We start from the raw sequence: 16454 nt of genomic DNA on the forward strand, positions 1-16454 counted from the left end.
AGGTGTGTTAAATTTGACTCTCACACTCTCTCATACTGGTCACTGGAAGTTCAACATGGCACCCCATGGCAAAGAACTCTCTGAGGATCTGAACAAAAGAATTGTTGCTCTCCATAAAGATGGCAGAGGCTATAAGAAGAGTGACAACATCCTGAGACTGGCCGAGACCATACAGTGACAGGTTTAACAGGACAGGCTCAACTCAGAACAGGCCTCGCCATGGTGCCCGTGCTCAGCGTCATATCCAGAGGTTGTCTTTTGAAAACAGACGTACGAGTGCTGCCAACATTGCTGCAGAGGCCAGCCTGGCAGTGCTCAGACCACACGCCCGCCGCACACGGCATCAAATTGGTCTGCATGGCTGTCGTCCCAGAAGGAAGCCTCTTCTAAAGATGATGCACAAGAAAGACAAGCAGACTAAGGACATGGATTACTGGAACTGACGAGACCAAGATCAACTTATTTGGTTCAGATGATGTCAAGCGTGTGTGGCGGCAACCATGCGAGGAGTACAAAGACAAGTGTGTCTCACCTACAGTCAAGCACGGTGGTGGGAGCGTCATGGTTTGGGGCTGCATGAGTGCCAGCACTGGGGAGCTACAGTTCATTGAGGGAACCGTGAATGCCAGCATGTACTGCGACATACTGAAGAAGAAACTGGGCCGCAGGGCAGTATGCCAACATGATAACCTCCGAGACGACCACTGAAGGTGAAGGTGCTAGACTGGCCAAGGATGTCTCCAGACCTAAACCCTACCCTCGACTTTCTCATATACTCAGATATGGGGATGGATATTCGAGGAGTAAACCACAGCACAAGGATTATATTTTTATATTATGGACATTAAAGAACCATCAACAACAAATCCAATCAAATGAATAATATATTGAACAAATATTAGAGAAGTCAAGTTGAATAAATCGGAGTCTGCAACTGCTTGAATAAAAGGTAAAGTGCCACTTCTAGTTATCGGGAATAGCCCAACAGTTGATGGAAATCGACGTTACGTACCGAATATTTGCATGCAAAATTTGGTTGACCGAAGTAAAGGCGAGCTCAAAATTATCGTGTTGACACACTCGCTCACAAAATTTCAAAAATGCTATTTTCAGACTTGGGCAGGTCTAAAACATCCAAATCTCGAAACTGAATTTTTGAACAATTCCAATACTTTCCCTATACGAGAAAATAAAAAATGGGTAACTGAGGCCATAAATGAACACGGGCGACAGGGAGATGGGAAGACGACTCAGGCAGGCTATTTAAGAAGAGCTGCAGTCTCTGACAAACGTATTCCCGGGCGGCGTGCAACCCCCTGCTGGTTAGAGGGGTAAATTCATTTTGCCTCCTCGAGGTGGCTAAAGACGCGAAGATCTCGACGGGTTCCCAAAGACGACGCACGTCTTTCAACAACAGCGCCAAGTATACCCAAAATCGTAGGAGAAAAGTAAGAACGAGCAACTCACCGACTGATGGGCTCTCGTCGACGTTGTGCTACACCGGGGTCTGCTCGCCATTAGTGTATCGAAATAGCATTATTATGCGCTATTATTATTGTTATTGGCACTTCAAATTTAGAATGTATTTTTTATGTTAATATTTTAGTATATATTTTATTTTTATTTAAACTTTATATTAAAACGAGGGTGCTCTGCCTCCTGCTTGCTTCGCTCGCCAACCCCAGAGCGGGCGCTACGCACTAGCCACTTGGCAGTTCTGCCACTTGTGTATTGGGAAGCGGATGTCAAATTTAAACAGATTGTAATTTTCATGGGAGTTGTTACATATGCATAACAGAACTAACTATTTGACATTACAGCAAGTAAGTAACCACAGTAAAAATAGTAGAACGTAATAAATCGTAAGAAAATGATGTTTCATGTTGCGTTCGAGGTATTCGTTGTCTTATACGTTTTCGTTCTGTTTGGCTTTGAAATGAACACGCAATGAATACTTTTTAAACTTAACACTTTTACTGTAAAACTTCTGTAAAAACTATCGCATTGAATTTTGATTCCGTGTTTGGACTTTCATCGCGACGACGTATAACTGCCCGTGACTGAATTTCGTTTCTTTCTCTCTAATAAATAAAAAGACTTTGTCGAATGTCCGTCCCTGTGATTTGTTAATTGTCCTAGTAAAAGCTCTTCTAACGGGAAACTGTAAGCGTTTTAATACGACTGGCATGTCGAGATCTCCTTTGGTGTCTCACGTCAGATGGACTACATTACCTTTTCTTGTCGCCTGTAAAAATGTAAATTGTCAGAATTTTGAACACAACTAATCTCGTGGCCTGGAACCCCTGCAGATTGTATTTTTTTCTCCAACCATCTGGAGTTTTTTTTCTGTCCTCCCTGACCATCGGACTTTACTCTTATTCTATGTTAATTAGTGGTGTCTTATTTTAAATCTTACTTTGTCTTTTATTTCTCTTTTCTTCATCATGTAAAGCACTTTGAGCAACATTATTTGTATGAAAATGTGCGACAGAAATAAATGTTGTTGTAGCCCACCGCTCAGACGTTACTTACACAATAACATTATGATACGTCCTTCTTTCTACAGTCATTAATGTGGTGGCAAACCCAACGGTGTTAACGGTTATAGATATTCTTCGTCATATTGTAAGTTGATGTTTCATCTTCCTCACCATCACCACCAACTGTGTCAGCAGAGTCTGTTGATACGCATTTAACTAATTTGCCGTGTTACCAATCAACAATTTTGACGTTCAATCGTTTGACTTCATCGTTTCTCGGTGCTAGGGTTGCCCGTTGATAACCCTTCGGGATGAAATTCCTCAACAGGATTTGGACATAATACGTCTTCTTTAATTGGGAAAGTAAAGTGAGGAAAACAAAAAAATTTATAAGAGCTGAGAGTGCAGGAAGCGAGTCTGACAAACGCATTCACACCAATGAGGGCTGAGAGAGGACCGTGGGAACGGGCCGTGAAACGGAAATGGTGGAGAGGAGGGCGGGACTTGGGGGAAAAAAAACTTTTAAAAAAAAGTCTCATCCCAGGATTTTTTTTTATATAATAGAGATATTTAAAACGTAGATTTGACTTTGAAATCCTGCTTCTGGTTTACAAAGCCTTCAATCATCTGCTCCGTCCTGTATCCCAGAATGCCTCTCACCTTACACTCCAAATCGTAACCTTAGATCTTCAAATGAGGGTCTGCTTAGAATTCCAAGAGCTACATTTAACAGAAGTGGTGAGGCGGGCGGGCGGCCTTCTGCTGTTAGGCACCTCAAATCTGCAATACGAGTTTACCGGTAGAAAGTCGCCAGGCTGATACGGTGCAGCACTTTAGACACCCGTTATTGTAACATGGCCTCCTCACAGCTTCATTTTTAGTGTAGCCCTGATATTCTGGATATGCACTGAATTATCGTTTTTATCCTAATCTCCACACTCCCTACTATCCCCTACTTTCTCTGCTGCTCCTTTTCTGTTTTTTTTTGTTTCTATGGTGGTCGATCTGCGCCCCCACCACCTGATCAGGGCACTCTGCTTCCCCTCCTTTGATGGATTAAAGGCCACAGGCTCCACATGACCTTCGTCATCCTCGTCTAATTCTTCCAGGTGAAGAGTGATTGAGATCACTGATGTTAGGGGGGCTGGGTGGTCTCGTGGCCGCAAAGCCCCTTCAGATTTTGTTTTTTTTTTTTTTTGTTTTTTTTCCCCCCTGGCCATCAGACCTTACTTTACTCTTTATTATTTAGCATTGCCTAATCTTATTTTTTATAAACTTCTCTTTCTTCATTATGTAAAGCACTTTGAGCTCCAGCATTTGTACGAAAATGTGCTGTAGAAATAAGTGGTGTTGTTGCTGTTAAAATAAGAATGTTAAAAACAGTCAATCGAAATTCACCTTTATGATCGCTTAATTAGGGTAGAAGTATAAATTACTGAACAAAACAGGGTGGGGGGCATTTACTTTTAAAAGCAGAACCCCTGGTTTAAAACTGGCATCACGGGGGGCTTGAGGGGTTTGTGTTGTGTGCACCGGAGCACAGCGGCACATTGTGATCTGACCTGCAATGGGGGGCACGCCATGTATTTTACCACCAACGTAAAAATCTTCAAAGTTTACGTTGAGAAGCCCACTCAGCAATCCAAGTGGGACGCCGTCACCTCACCCCGTCAGACTGGTGTGTTTGAGTACGCTGAAGACGACTTGGGGGTACAGCGGACCTAACGTGCCAACTGCGTCTTCGAGTTTCACCAAACGTCTGTCCTTCGATTTTGGTTGCATAAAGCGGAGGTCCCATTTTTCGGTGGTGATAACAAAGGACGTACTGCCCAAGAGCAGCCAACTCGCCAAAGCGCCCACAACAAAAACGCTTTCTTACTCCCAAAACGTCACCAAATTTCGACCAAATCAGTTAAAGCGTTTATGAGCTTTAGAAGGAATTTAGTTTTTATATTTTGAAGGCAGGTCACCCCTAGATACTGATCTATCAAAACGTCTCCTCTTAGCAGACACCTACTGTCTGCCCACCTGCTACCTACCAGCTATGTGCCATCCTGCCAATTTTCAGCTTTTCAGCTAAATGAGAAAAAACCTTTATGTTGATGAGTGACTGAGTCAGAGAGTCGACTTCACATACTCGTACATTACATGCACAGTAAGTGCAGGAGTGGGTGGGCTGCTCTTCCAAGTGGGTTCGAGGATGAGACTCTACCCGGTTATGGAACGAGTGCAAGAATGGAGGCACAGCCCAGCCGGAAAGATCTGCCATTTCTATCCACTCAGGTCAGGTCAGGGAGCGGGCACTGGTATAGCGTGTTGCCGCACCCACCACACGACGTAACACATCAGGATCCCAGCTGGCAACCCCCCCTAGGTAGACACGCAGTCCAGAAATGACCACCTATCTGGCTGCTATGTAGGCGTCCCCCTAGGCCCGGTCCAGCCGCTCAGGTCCTCAACAACGAGGGTCCTGCGAGTCAGCTCACCCTTGGGTAATCGCGCCACGTGGCCGTAATGGCGTAACAGACGCTCCGCTCCCTCAGCATGCAGGTCATGTGCCTCATTCGGGACTCAAACACAAAGTCAGACCAGCGGTACCTGAGGATTCTCTGAAGAAACACAGTACCGCTCAGCTCAGAAGGGACAATTATTAGTAGATATGCAATTCATCCCCCAGAACAAAAGGTGGCAGTGCTCCTCCGGCCGGCTTCCCAGTTCAGACACCCACTGGGTTGCCTTGGATTTGCAGTACGAAAAAGCAACCCTGTCAGGATCCCTGGGTTCCAACAGGGGGCGCAGTCAAGAGAGGACATCCCTGCGACCCGGAAGTGCTTCTTTCACGTGATGGATGTGGCACTGGAAGTGCACCCGGGTCCAAGATTAGAGGGAGGCCACTAACCTCACTCGGGGAGTCGGAGACGGGAGGCAGAGGAGGAAAAAACACAATATGGTGTGGTGCTTGTGAATCGGTCTGGAAAAAAGAACCCGTGGATGGACAGCCACTTTCTAACCCCCTTATTCCTGAGTAGGGTCGCCCTGGAGGGGTCCGCTGGAGCCCAGCCCAGCTAGCAAAGGGATAAACCCTAACCTAAAATACACTGCCTTTGTGCCCTCGACTGGGTTTGTGCACTTGTCTCAGGAGTTGGGGGTCTGGGGTGCCCCCTTTTGGTCACACTATGTAATGCATATAATTCGAGATTGCTGGATATCATGGCCGGCCTGTACACTGGTACTGTGAGTGCTGTGCAGAGTGGAGGCAGACCATCTGAGTTTTTCCCAGTTGATTGTGGGGTTCGTCAGCGGCGTGCTCTGCTCCTACTCTGCTCAATGATCACATGGACTGGGTATTGGGCAAAGTCGTGGGGTCCAGTGGCTGGGGGGCATCTGTTGGTGAAGAGAGATTCACGGATCTTGACTTTACTGACGATGTTGTGATCTTCGCAGAGTCAATGAAGGCTCTGATTTGGAGTCTCGAGAGATTGAGCTGGGGGTCTGAGTGTCTGGGCTTGTGAGGGTCCTGATAAAAACCAAAGAGCAAGGCCTTTAATGGTCTCTTGGGCACATCAGCAGCGTGTCTGTCTGTGGAGAGAGCGTCAACCTCACTAGAGGTTTACTTACCTTGGCAGTGACATTCATGTGACTCTGGTGACTCTTCCAATGAAGTCAGTAGACAGATTGGGGGGTCATGGGGGGTAAATGAGGTCACTATAAAGGAGTGTGTGGAGCTCCCGATATCTCTGATAAAGGATGAAGGTCCAATTCGTTAGAGTCCTGGTGATTCCTGTCTTGTTATATGGATGTGACGTGGACTGGACTCCTCCATGTGTGTCTCTATGGAGAATCCTTGGGTCCCGCTGGTTTGACTTTGTGTTGCTCATGAAGTCCTGAATGAGGCACATGACCTGCATTGTGAGGAAACGTCAGTGACGGCACTACGGCCATGTGGCACGATTACCCGAGGGTGATCCAAATCATAAGATCCTTATTGTTGGGGACCCGAGTGGCAGGACCAGGCCAAGGGGTCGCCACGTAACACCTGGCTGCGGCAGATAGAGGGTCATTTCCTGATGGCGGGAATGGGCCGCGTGTCTGCCTGAGGGGTTGCCAACTGGGATCCCGAGTTGTTTCATCTTGTGGTGGGTGTGGCAATGCGCTGTACCAGTGCAGGCTCCCCAACTTGACTTGATACACACACACACACACACACACACACACACACACACACACAGTAGATGTTTTTGTATGTGTATGAATGACATTCAGTTTGCATAAATGTAGACAACCGTCTCATTTTTCTCAAGAATAGATGAAAGTGATATCGATGTTAAAATAATTAAACAAATTGTGAATTGTCCACAAATTAAAAATAATTTTTTTTTTTTTTTTGCCACGTCAGCCATTTCTACTCACCGCAAAGTTCACCCTCATCTGAGCCGTCAGCACAGTCAGCGTTGCCATCACATAGCTTCTCCGGTGGCAAGCAGAGTGAGGAATTGTTGGCACAGGAGTGAGAGGGCAGCTTGCACACCAGGGCCTCGCAGTTCTCCTCGTCCGAGCTGTCTTCACAGTCATTGTCTCCGTCGCAAACCCACGCCTTGCTAATGCACCTGGCTGTGGAAAAGCAGTAGGAAGGCATGAGGCGGGCACCAAGCTAAAAAAAAAACCCCAAGTCTGAGCGACAGGCAGAGGGTGCCAACTCACCAGAGTTCCTGCAACCAAACTTGACGCTGGGGTCACAAGTGGGTGTCTGCCCCTCGCAGTTCTTCTCATCACTCAGGTCCATGCAGTCTGTGTCCCCATCACAGCGCCACCTCTTTGGGATGCACAGCGCATCCATGCGACACTGGAACTCGTCATCATGGCAGCCGCCGGGGGGGCGCGTGGCTACAGGGCAGACAGAAGCAGTCACGAGTGAGGGGTTCCCACGGAAGGCCGACGCGCAGCCGTAACCCCTAAGGTATAATATCACCTACCAAGGTTGGTGCAGTTGGCGTGGGTCTCATCGCTGTAGTCCCCACAGTCATTGTCCCCGTCACAGGTCCAGTGCTCTGGGATGCAGCGGCCACTGTTACACTTGAACTGGGCACTGGAGCAGGAGTGGCTGCAGCCGGCCTCGTCACTGTTGTCACCACAGTCGTTGTCTGTAAAATAGCCACCACGTCATGAGAACGGGCCCTTAAGGCTGCAGGCGCACACCTCGAGCTCCTGCCACCACTACTGCCGTCTGCATAGCTCTGTTTGTGCACGGTCAGCACACGCCACTGCAGCTGGGTATGTTAGTGTTGGCAGGGGCACAGGGCATGGCAGGGCAGGGCAGAGCAGGCCAGGGGAGCTTAGCTGCCGAAGCCACTGGCCGCTAGTCACAGTAGGAAGCAGGCCGCCCAGCTTGGGTTAGAGCGCAAGGTCAAGGGCGCGTTGAGAGCTAGTCACTAACCGATAAGGGTGGCACAAGTCATTTCATCTGAGCCGTCCCAACAATCCTTCTCTGAAACACAGAACCAAGCAGACAGGAGAGTCGACAAAACAAACACAAAAGGGACAGCGCCCGGGGGGGGACGTGGGACAAACAAAGCAAAGAGGAGCCAAGAGGAACTGTAATGTAATGGGTGAAGAGGGCAGTGGGGTCAGGGTGAGGAAACCAATTTGGTGAAAATGACCCAACAGTAGGCCCGGGGTAAGTGAACAGCTTGAGAAAAGGAGTCCCCCTGGGTATGGGTACTGGGCAAATTAAGGAACTCAAATGGGGGGATGAGAGCCCGGGTAGAGTCTGGGCAATGAATTAAAAAGGGAAGGGCAGATCATGGAGTCAGACAGAGGGGGGCAATGGAGACCTGGCAAACAAAGAGCCAAGATAAAAGAGAAGACACAGAAGATCACCAGTGGCCACCTGGACAGAAGTGGCCTGCACTGAACACATCAAAGAGAAGCCCGCAGGGGGCTCCGGGGGTCTCTCACTCACCGTTATCGCAGCGCCAGTTGATGTTGATGCAGCGGCCATTGTTGCAGGTGAACTGAGTCAGTGGGAAGCAGGTGGGATAGGCTGTGGGACATCGAGAAAGAATGAGATAAGATCACAAGTCCACCGGTCAGCCTGGACCACTGGAACTGCATGGGGTCACTTACCGCAGGACACAAACTCATCGGAACGGTCGCCACAGTCGTCATCAAGATCGCAGGTCCAGGAAATGGGGATGCAGCGCCCGCTGGCACAAGAAAATTGATTGGGTGGGCATGTCCGAGCTGGAGAGGATACAAAAAGGATAACTAGTCTAAGCACAGTGGGGGCAGACGGGCACTGCCAGTCTAAGCATGGATCTGCAAACTATTATACACTGGCTGCCCGAGTGAAACAGGACAAACTTTAAATATCAAGAAAAAAATTAATAATTTGTATTGAGAAGAATTGATTTTGACAGATTTCACATCCAAGGACCTCTTCGCATACAATAGTTTTGGTTTCGTGAGAAAGGAGCTGTGATCTCTTTGCCAAAAACGTCAAAAGTTGGCAAGGTATCTCTGGGTACGCTCGAACGTCAAACGCTGCCACTGTAACCGATCGTGTTCAGCTCTGACGGGAGAGCGAGGGGAGAAGAGCAAGTGGTCGTGAGTGGCATCTCTGCCAATCAGCAGCTAAAACACACGTAGCTCTGATCTCTCTCTCTCTCTCTCTCAAAAACGTCAAACGTTAGTCCTTACCAATCTCGAGATGATAATGTCTGCTCAACAAACAGGCATCGCTAGCTAAGTGGAGGCAAGGTGCGCTCCAACACGTGGTGCGAGGTAGAGCAACTCGAACAGAGGCTGGCAAGTGAATGAGGAAGGTCCTGCCCGGCTCCCCACTCCTGAGGTCCCGCAGCCGCCCTCCCGGATTTACGTGAATATATCGGCCCTGCAAGCGAACTCTGATTCTTAGTGCGATGAGAGATGCCGCAAAAATCAACCGGAATGTTCAAGCAAATTCTAGAACAAAAGCTCGATCGAAATCCATGAAGTAGTTCTCTTGTGAAAAGCGGACAGACAGACAGACTGTGGATTTTCTACATATCGGGTGGTCCAGATCTAATTATGCACTTTTCATTACGCTATAACTTATTAAGTTTATCATATAGAAAATCACCCGAAAAATCCCGAAATATCGAAAAGACCACATGAAGAATCGTCTTCACGCCGAACTGGAATCGTCCCCGCATAAATCAAAGCCATTCAGACGATCTGGATCTGCATAATTAGATCTGGACCACCCTTGTGTAGAGATGTGGCAGCAGGAGTGTCCTACACAAAAGTGGTGCACTATGCCACCTACACCCCAAGTGCAAGACCTGGAGAGTGCAGGCGTAAGATTGTGTGGGGACAAAATGGACGACAACCCAAAGCAAGTGACCTTAATAAGAGGGAGAGAGAGAGAAAAGAGAGCGAGAGAGGGCACAACCTGGCACTGCCTGCCAAGGTCCTGTAAAATAATAAGGCAGTAGGGCACCAGCACTCCAAGGGGGTGGCACTAATAAGCGTGACCCGTGTAAGTGTTACTCGTGGCAACTTGTTACCTGAGCAGGTGGTGTTGGACTCATCTTCATCGTTACCGCAGTCGTTGTCGCCATCACACAGCCAACGGATGGGAATGCAGCGGTTATTCTGACACTTGAAACGGTCGGAGGGGCAGGTGTGCTGATCTGTAGAGAATTCAGGAGAAGAAAGCAGCAATTGGCATCCAAGGCCTGTCCCCGTGTGCCACAACACCACCCCAACCCCATTCGCCCAGCTGGGTACGTACGGCAGAGCTCAGGGGCTTCATCGCTGCTGTCCAGGCAGTCGTTATCTCCGTCGCACTTCCAGCGCTCCTGGATGCAGCGGTTGTTCTTGCAAGCAAACTCGCCAGGCTGGCACTGGGGGGGCGGAATATATGATGGGTTTGCTGTGAAGAGAGGGGGGAAAAAAAAAGGAGAGAGATGCAGGGTGGCAGCCCGAGGCCGGCACTCCGAGTAAGATGCCCCCCAAGCCCACACTTACCTTTGCAGCTAACATTGTCGTCGTCTAGCAGTTGGTCCTCAGCGCAGGCGCACTGCCGCCCATTCGGGATGGCCAGACACAGGCTGCTACAGCCCCCATTGTTGACCCGGCAAGCATTGGAACCTGCGACCAACAGAAAAATGTTGCTCAAGTGGCCAGGTGAGGCAACCCCCCACCCCAGCGAAGGACCCACCAGCTAATGCCAGCCTACCTTGTTGCTGCTGAGCGTCATACATGCGGATCTCAAAGATGGGTGGGCGCTCGTTACGTAGCAGTGTGACCGTCCTGGTTTTCTGGTCCAGCTTGTAAATGCTGCCACTTCGGTACTCGTTCCAGAAGAGGAAGTTGTTGTAGTGGCAAAGCCCAAACGCGTGGTTCAGCTCATTTCCTTCATATATGGTCTGGTGGCAGAGAGGAGTTCAGGTCACCAAAAGAGCAGCCAATCAGATGCACCCAGTCTTGAGCCCCGCTGCCACCACGTCAACTGCTTGCTAGTGCCACCCCACACCCCTCAGTAGTCTCTCCCTCTCACCCACCGGCCTCTTATGAGAGCCTGGCATTGTCACTCCTCGTGTCTTCGACTCACTGCTCATGCTCTTATCTGGGCTAAACTGGAGGAGGGTGCAAGTCATGGGAAAGGTGGAGCTGGAGACGGGACGTCAGGCAGGACGATTGCATCGGTCAAGCCAGTGGTCAGAAGGGCAGGTACGGGCGAGCGGCTGTGTAAAAGCCCCTACCCCATTAGTGACAACTCTTCTCGCTGCCCCCTGGCACCTTGTCCTGAGGGTTGGCCGCTGTTGCTGCCCCTCTACTTTCAGTCTGGTCCCTTCTGATGAAATGCCCGGGTCTTACCTCACACCAAGCTCTGCCAGCTCTGCCACACACACACACACCTCTACTCTCTTCACATTAATGGAGATGACCTGCTGAGCTGTCGTAGTTTGTCGTACGTGAGCTCCAGGCAGGGCAGGGCCGCAGCTCAGCAGGTCATCTCCAGAAATGCAAACTGCTTGAACACCACAGACAGGGGGCGCTATGTAACCCAATATCCTGTAAGCTTACTGAATGTCCTGCCACGGGGTTCACAACATTCGATGACTGTCTTGTCACTCTGCACTGACCCATTCACTCAATTTTGGGAATGTCCTCCACTGACAAGTACAGCGCACATAGGGGGCGCTATATAGCCTAACACCTTATCAGCTTTCTCAAAGGCTTCTGTCCACTTCCTGGACGCTGGTACTGACCAGTCCACTATGACTTCTCATAAGGTGCACTTTCAAGTGTTGGCCCTCATATCTCATATCTAACATTTCTGCCTCCTTGACATTCCGTGTCCTCACCCACAAATCTGCCCAAGCCCTCCGGTAACAATTCAAACTTCACTTGACCCTCCAGCTAGTTTGGTATCATCTGTGAACCTAAACGGCTTAAGCCGATGGCACATGACGCGACTGTCTTGTCACATTTGTCGATCCCGTCATTGTGCCACGTCAAATGACATGACTGATAATCGTAGCCCACTCACATGTGTCGACTGAGTGCCGATCTTCCAGCGGAGTTGTAACCGCCCCTTTTTCTCACAGCCAATAGCGTGTTGCCTCTACGGAGGCGGGGCTGTACGAATGATTAAGAGCTGCAGTAAGTTCAGCAGCAAACTCTGTTCTTTATTTCAATGCTGTTATGGTAAATATAAAATACGAGACATCAGACGGACGAGCTTGTCTTCTGTTTGGGTGGTCCGCAGCTGCCCCCATGCTGCTTGTCAGAGCCGGTGTAGTACGAAGGGTTAATTGCTGTGGTCGGCCCTTTTAATTTTTTTCCCCCCATTATGTTTTAAAACGTAAGACAGATGAGCTTCTCTGCGACATTCCTCGTTGCTACCGTCTACTCCTCGTACTTCTGGCCAATCATCCATTGGTCGTCAGTTCTCCTGTGTTTACAGACCACCCCGAGCCTAACGGGTTTTGTTGTATTGTGGCCAGCCACAGACGAGCTGGTGGCAGTCGTTAGGTAGGTCACATGTGACAAAAACAGCGCCGACTGCCCCCGAAAATCACTGGAAAAGTCGTCTAACGTGACACGGGCTTTCGCCGATTACATTCTTATCAGACCATTTCTGTACATTAAAAAAGAGCAGCAGCCCCCACACTGAGCCCTGCTGGACACCAAATCCCAACATCACCCGATTCTGTGAATGTTTCCCTCGCCGCTAACCCTTCGTTTCCGGTGTCTGAGCCAAGTCTGAAGCCCCCTGTTTCAGTTTGACTGCCAACCTCTCGGGTGGCGTCTTATCAAGCAGCCTTCTGAAAATAAGCCAGCACAGGCCGCCGAGCTCTCTTATCGTCGCCTGATCGGACGTTAAACTCTGCACCTCTGTGGACTCATCGGGCTCTCGCAGTCGGCTGGGCTGCTGTGCACTCCTTTGACAAATCAAGCGGCTCATTTGCACGTGGCCTCATTTTATGGCTCAATTACGCCGATCCCGAGGACTGCTCGAGCAAGTCCAAGATCTCGGGACCTCCATAAACTCAACTGGCTGTCGGCCACACGCCATTTACCACGGGCTGAGGATCACATCAGAGAATGACGAACGTACGTCTGATGGCTTCAGCTTGAGCTTATTAACGTGCACACGTTCTTTAGGGAATTTGCTCAGGTTACGTCCACACGACGACATTTTCATTTAAAAACACGGCCATTAGTTACCGTACGCTCTTTCGTCTACGCTACCCCAGCACTTTTAACCCCTGAAAACAAAAGACTTTTGAAAATGCTCTCCACGGGCCTCATTTACAAAACCGAAAATACAATAAAGTGGCCACTTTATTAGGTACACCTGGCTAGCACCGGATTTTGTCCCTTTGGTCTTCAGGACTGCCGTAGTAGGGCGGAGTGGTGGCTCTGTGGCGAAGGATCTGTGCTGGCATCCCGAAGGCTGCCGGTTCGAATCCCCATCACTGCCAAAAGAGAGATGCTACCCTGCTGGGCCCTTGAGCAAGACCCTTAACCTTCAATTGCTCCAGGGGCGCTGTACAATGGCTGACCCTGCGCTCTGACCCCAAGGGGTATGCGAAAAACCAAGTCATTTCCTTCGGGATTAATAAAATATAATAATTCTTTGGCATAGAAGGTGCTGGAAACATTCCTTATTGTGGTCCTTATTGGCATGACGGCATCACGCAGTGGCTGCTGATTTGATTTGCTGATTTCAACTCTGCAGGAGGCGACTCTCCCGCTCCATCACATCCCAAAGGTCCTCTACTGGATTAAGATCTGCTGACTGTGGGGGGCCATTGGAGTCCAGTGAACTCCTTGGCACGTTCAAGGAGTGATCAGCCTGGAAGGAGCCATCAGTAGATGGCAGTCATAAAGGGATGGACGTGGTCAGTACTCAGGTGGGCTGTGGCACTTAAACGAAGCTCAGTCGGTTCTAAGGGGCCCAAAGTGTGCCAAGAAAATATCCCCCACACCATTACACCACCATCACCAGCCTGAAAAGGCAGATGGACCCCTGCTGTCATGTTGTTGACCCCACCATCCGAATGTCACAGCAGAAATCGAGACTCGTCATACCAGGCGACGTGTTTTCCCAATTTTTGTGAGCCCCGTGTGTGAATTGTAGGCTCAGCTGCCTGCTCTTAGCTGACAGGAGTGGCACCCGGTGTGGTGGTCTGCTGCTGTAGCCCCCCTGCTGCTCTTCTGCACACCTTGGTTGTATCGAGTGCTTATGTGAGTTCCTGTTGCCTTTCCATCCACTCAGACCAGTCTGGCCATTCACCTCTGACCTCTGGCATCAGAACTGCCCCTCAGTGATATTTTCCCTTTTTCGGACCACTCTCTGTAACCCTAGAGATGGCTGTGGGTAAAAATCCCAGAAGATCAGCAGTTTGTGAAACACTCAGAGCAGCCCGCCTGGCACCAACAACCACACCACCACATTCAAAGTCACTTCAGTCAGCTATATACTATACACTATATACAGTCATATGAAAAAGTTTGGGACCCCCTCTTAATTCTTTGGATTTTTGTTTCTCATTGGCTGAACTTCCTTTGAATATCTGACATGCCTTATGGACACAGTAGGATTGCAGCAGTGACATTAAGTTTATTGGATTAACAGAAAATATGCAATATGCATCATAACAGAATTAGACAGGTGCATAAATGTGGCCCCCCAACAGAGATATGACATCAATACTCAGTTGAGCCTCCTTTTGCAAATCTAACAGCCTCCAGACGCTGTCCTCCTGTAGCCTGTGATGAGTGTCTGGATTCTGGATGTTGGTATTTCTGACCATTCTTCATACCAAATCTCTCCAGTTCAGTTCAATTTGATGGACAGCCTGCTTCAAATCATCCCATAGATGATATTCAAGTCAGGGGACTGTGACGGCCATTCCTGAACATTGGACTTCTCCCTCTGCATGAATGCCTTTGTGTTTTGTCTCATTGTCTTGTTGGAATATCAAACCGCTGCTTACGTAACTTCAGCTTTGTGACTGATGCCTGAACATTATCCTGAAGAATTTGTTGATATTGGGTTGAATTCATCCGACCCTCAACTTTAACAAGGGCCCCAGTCCATGAACTGGCCACACAGCCCCATTGCATGATGGACCCTCCACCATATTCAACAGTAGGTAGCAGGTGCTCTTCTTGGAATGCGGTGTTCTTCTTCTGCCATGCAAAGCTCTTTTTGTTCTGACCAAATAACTCCATTTGTGTCTCGTCAGTCCAAAGCACTTTGTTTCAAAATAAATCTGAGTTGTCTAAATGAGCATTTGATACAACAAGCGACTCTGTTTGTGGCGTGAGTGCAGAAAGGGCTTCTCTCTCATCACCCTGCCATACAGATGTTCTGAATTGTAGAACGATGTACAGATACACCATCTGCAGCAAAATGTTCTTGAGGTCTTTGGAGGTGATCTGTGGTTGTCTGTCACCATTCTCACAATCCTGCCTCTCCATATGACGCTCCTGTATTTTTCTTGGCCTGCCAGACCTGCTGAGTTGGTTTAACAGCAACTGTGCCTGTGGCCTTCCATTTCCTGATTCCATTCCTTACAGTTTAAACCTCTGAGATGGCTTTTTGTAGACTTTCCCTAAACCAGGAGACTCAACAATCTTTGTTTTCAGATCTTCTGAGAGTTGCTTTGAGGATCCCATGCTGTCTGTCACTCTTCAGAGGAGAGTCAAAGGGAAGGAAACGTGCGATTGACCACCTGAAATACCGTTTACCACTCATGATTGGACACTGCTGTCTATGAAGGTCAAGGCTTAACGAGCTCATCCAACATTGAGCAGTGACAGGCATTCAAATCAGCACAATGACAAGGGGACACACATTTGTGCACAGCCAGTTTATCACATTTGATTTCATTTCATACGACTAAATATTGCGTCTCTAAAAATCTTTGTTCGGAAAACACCGCAGTGCTCCTAGGAAATGAAAGACAAGCCACTGTAATCTTTTATATTGAAAGTCGAGTCAATTATTATGCAGGCTGAGAGGGGGTCACACACTTTTTCATATGACTGTGTATATATCTTTTATAAAATGAAATCTTGGGATGACTTTTGCCATGAGATTTTCTCAAGTCCCGCCCTCCTCTCCGCCATTTCCGGTTCACGGCCCACGCCCGCGCTCCCCTCGCCTCTCATTGGTGTGAATGCTTTTCTCACACACAGTTCCTGCGCTCTCAGCTCTTATAAATTTTTACATTTTCCTCATTTTAAGTCGTTTTTTAAAGCAGCTTTTCTGGACAGTATTTTTAGACATACAATCTATTTGTTTCCTTCGATGTCATCCTTTTCTGGACAATAATTTTATACGTTCTAGATGACACGTCAACGACTAAGTGAAGAAGAAAGGGCAACGCATCGAAAAGAGGCCCAAAAGCATGGGAGAGAAAAGAGTTCAAAAAAAGAACAATAATAATTGAAGTGCAAATTCCGAAAATAAGG

General features: G+C 48.5%; 1 protein-coding gene across 2 annotated transcripts in view; it reads right to left on the reverse strand.

Annotated features, from left to right (window-relative positions):
- LOC120524808 (low-density lipoprotein receptor-related protein 1-like) overlaps positions 1-16454 on the reverse strand; it is a 114680-nt gene that overhangs the window by 71532 nt on the left and 26694 nt on the right. For both annotated transcript variants that reach the window (XM_039746563.1, XM_039746562.1), the window contains exons 14-22: positions 10699-10888; positions 10488-10610; positions 10252-10392; positions 10025-10150; positions 8604-8720; positions 8440-8520; positions 7454-7621; positions 7182-7364; positions 6891-7091 (exon numbers count right to left, since the gene is read on the reverse strand). In XM_039746563.1, coding sequence (XP_039602497.1) covers positions 6891-7091; positions 7182-7364; positions 7454-7621; positions 8440-8520; positions 8604-8720; positions 10025-10150; positions 10252-10392; positions 10488-10610; positions 10699-10888 — 1330 coding nt within the window. The remainder of the gene's footprint in view (positions 1-6890; positions 7092-7181; positions 7365-7453; positions 7622-8439; positions 8521-8603; positions 8721-10024; positions 10151-10251; positions 10393-10487; positions 10611-10698; positions 10889-16454) is intronic.

This window comes from Polypterus senegalus, chromosome 3 (genome assembly GCF_016835505.1).
Source record: "Polypterus senegalus isolate Bchr_013 chromosome 3, ASM1683550v1, whole genome shotgun sequence".
In the NCBI taxonomy this organism is placed as follows: domain Eukaryota; kingdom Metazoa; phylum Chordata; class Cladistia; order Polypteriformes; family Polypteridae; genus Polypterus; species Polypterus senegalus.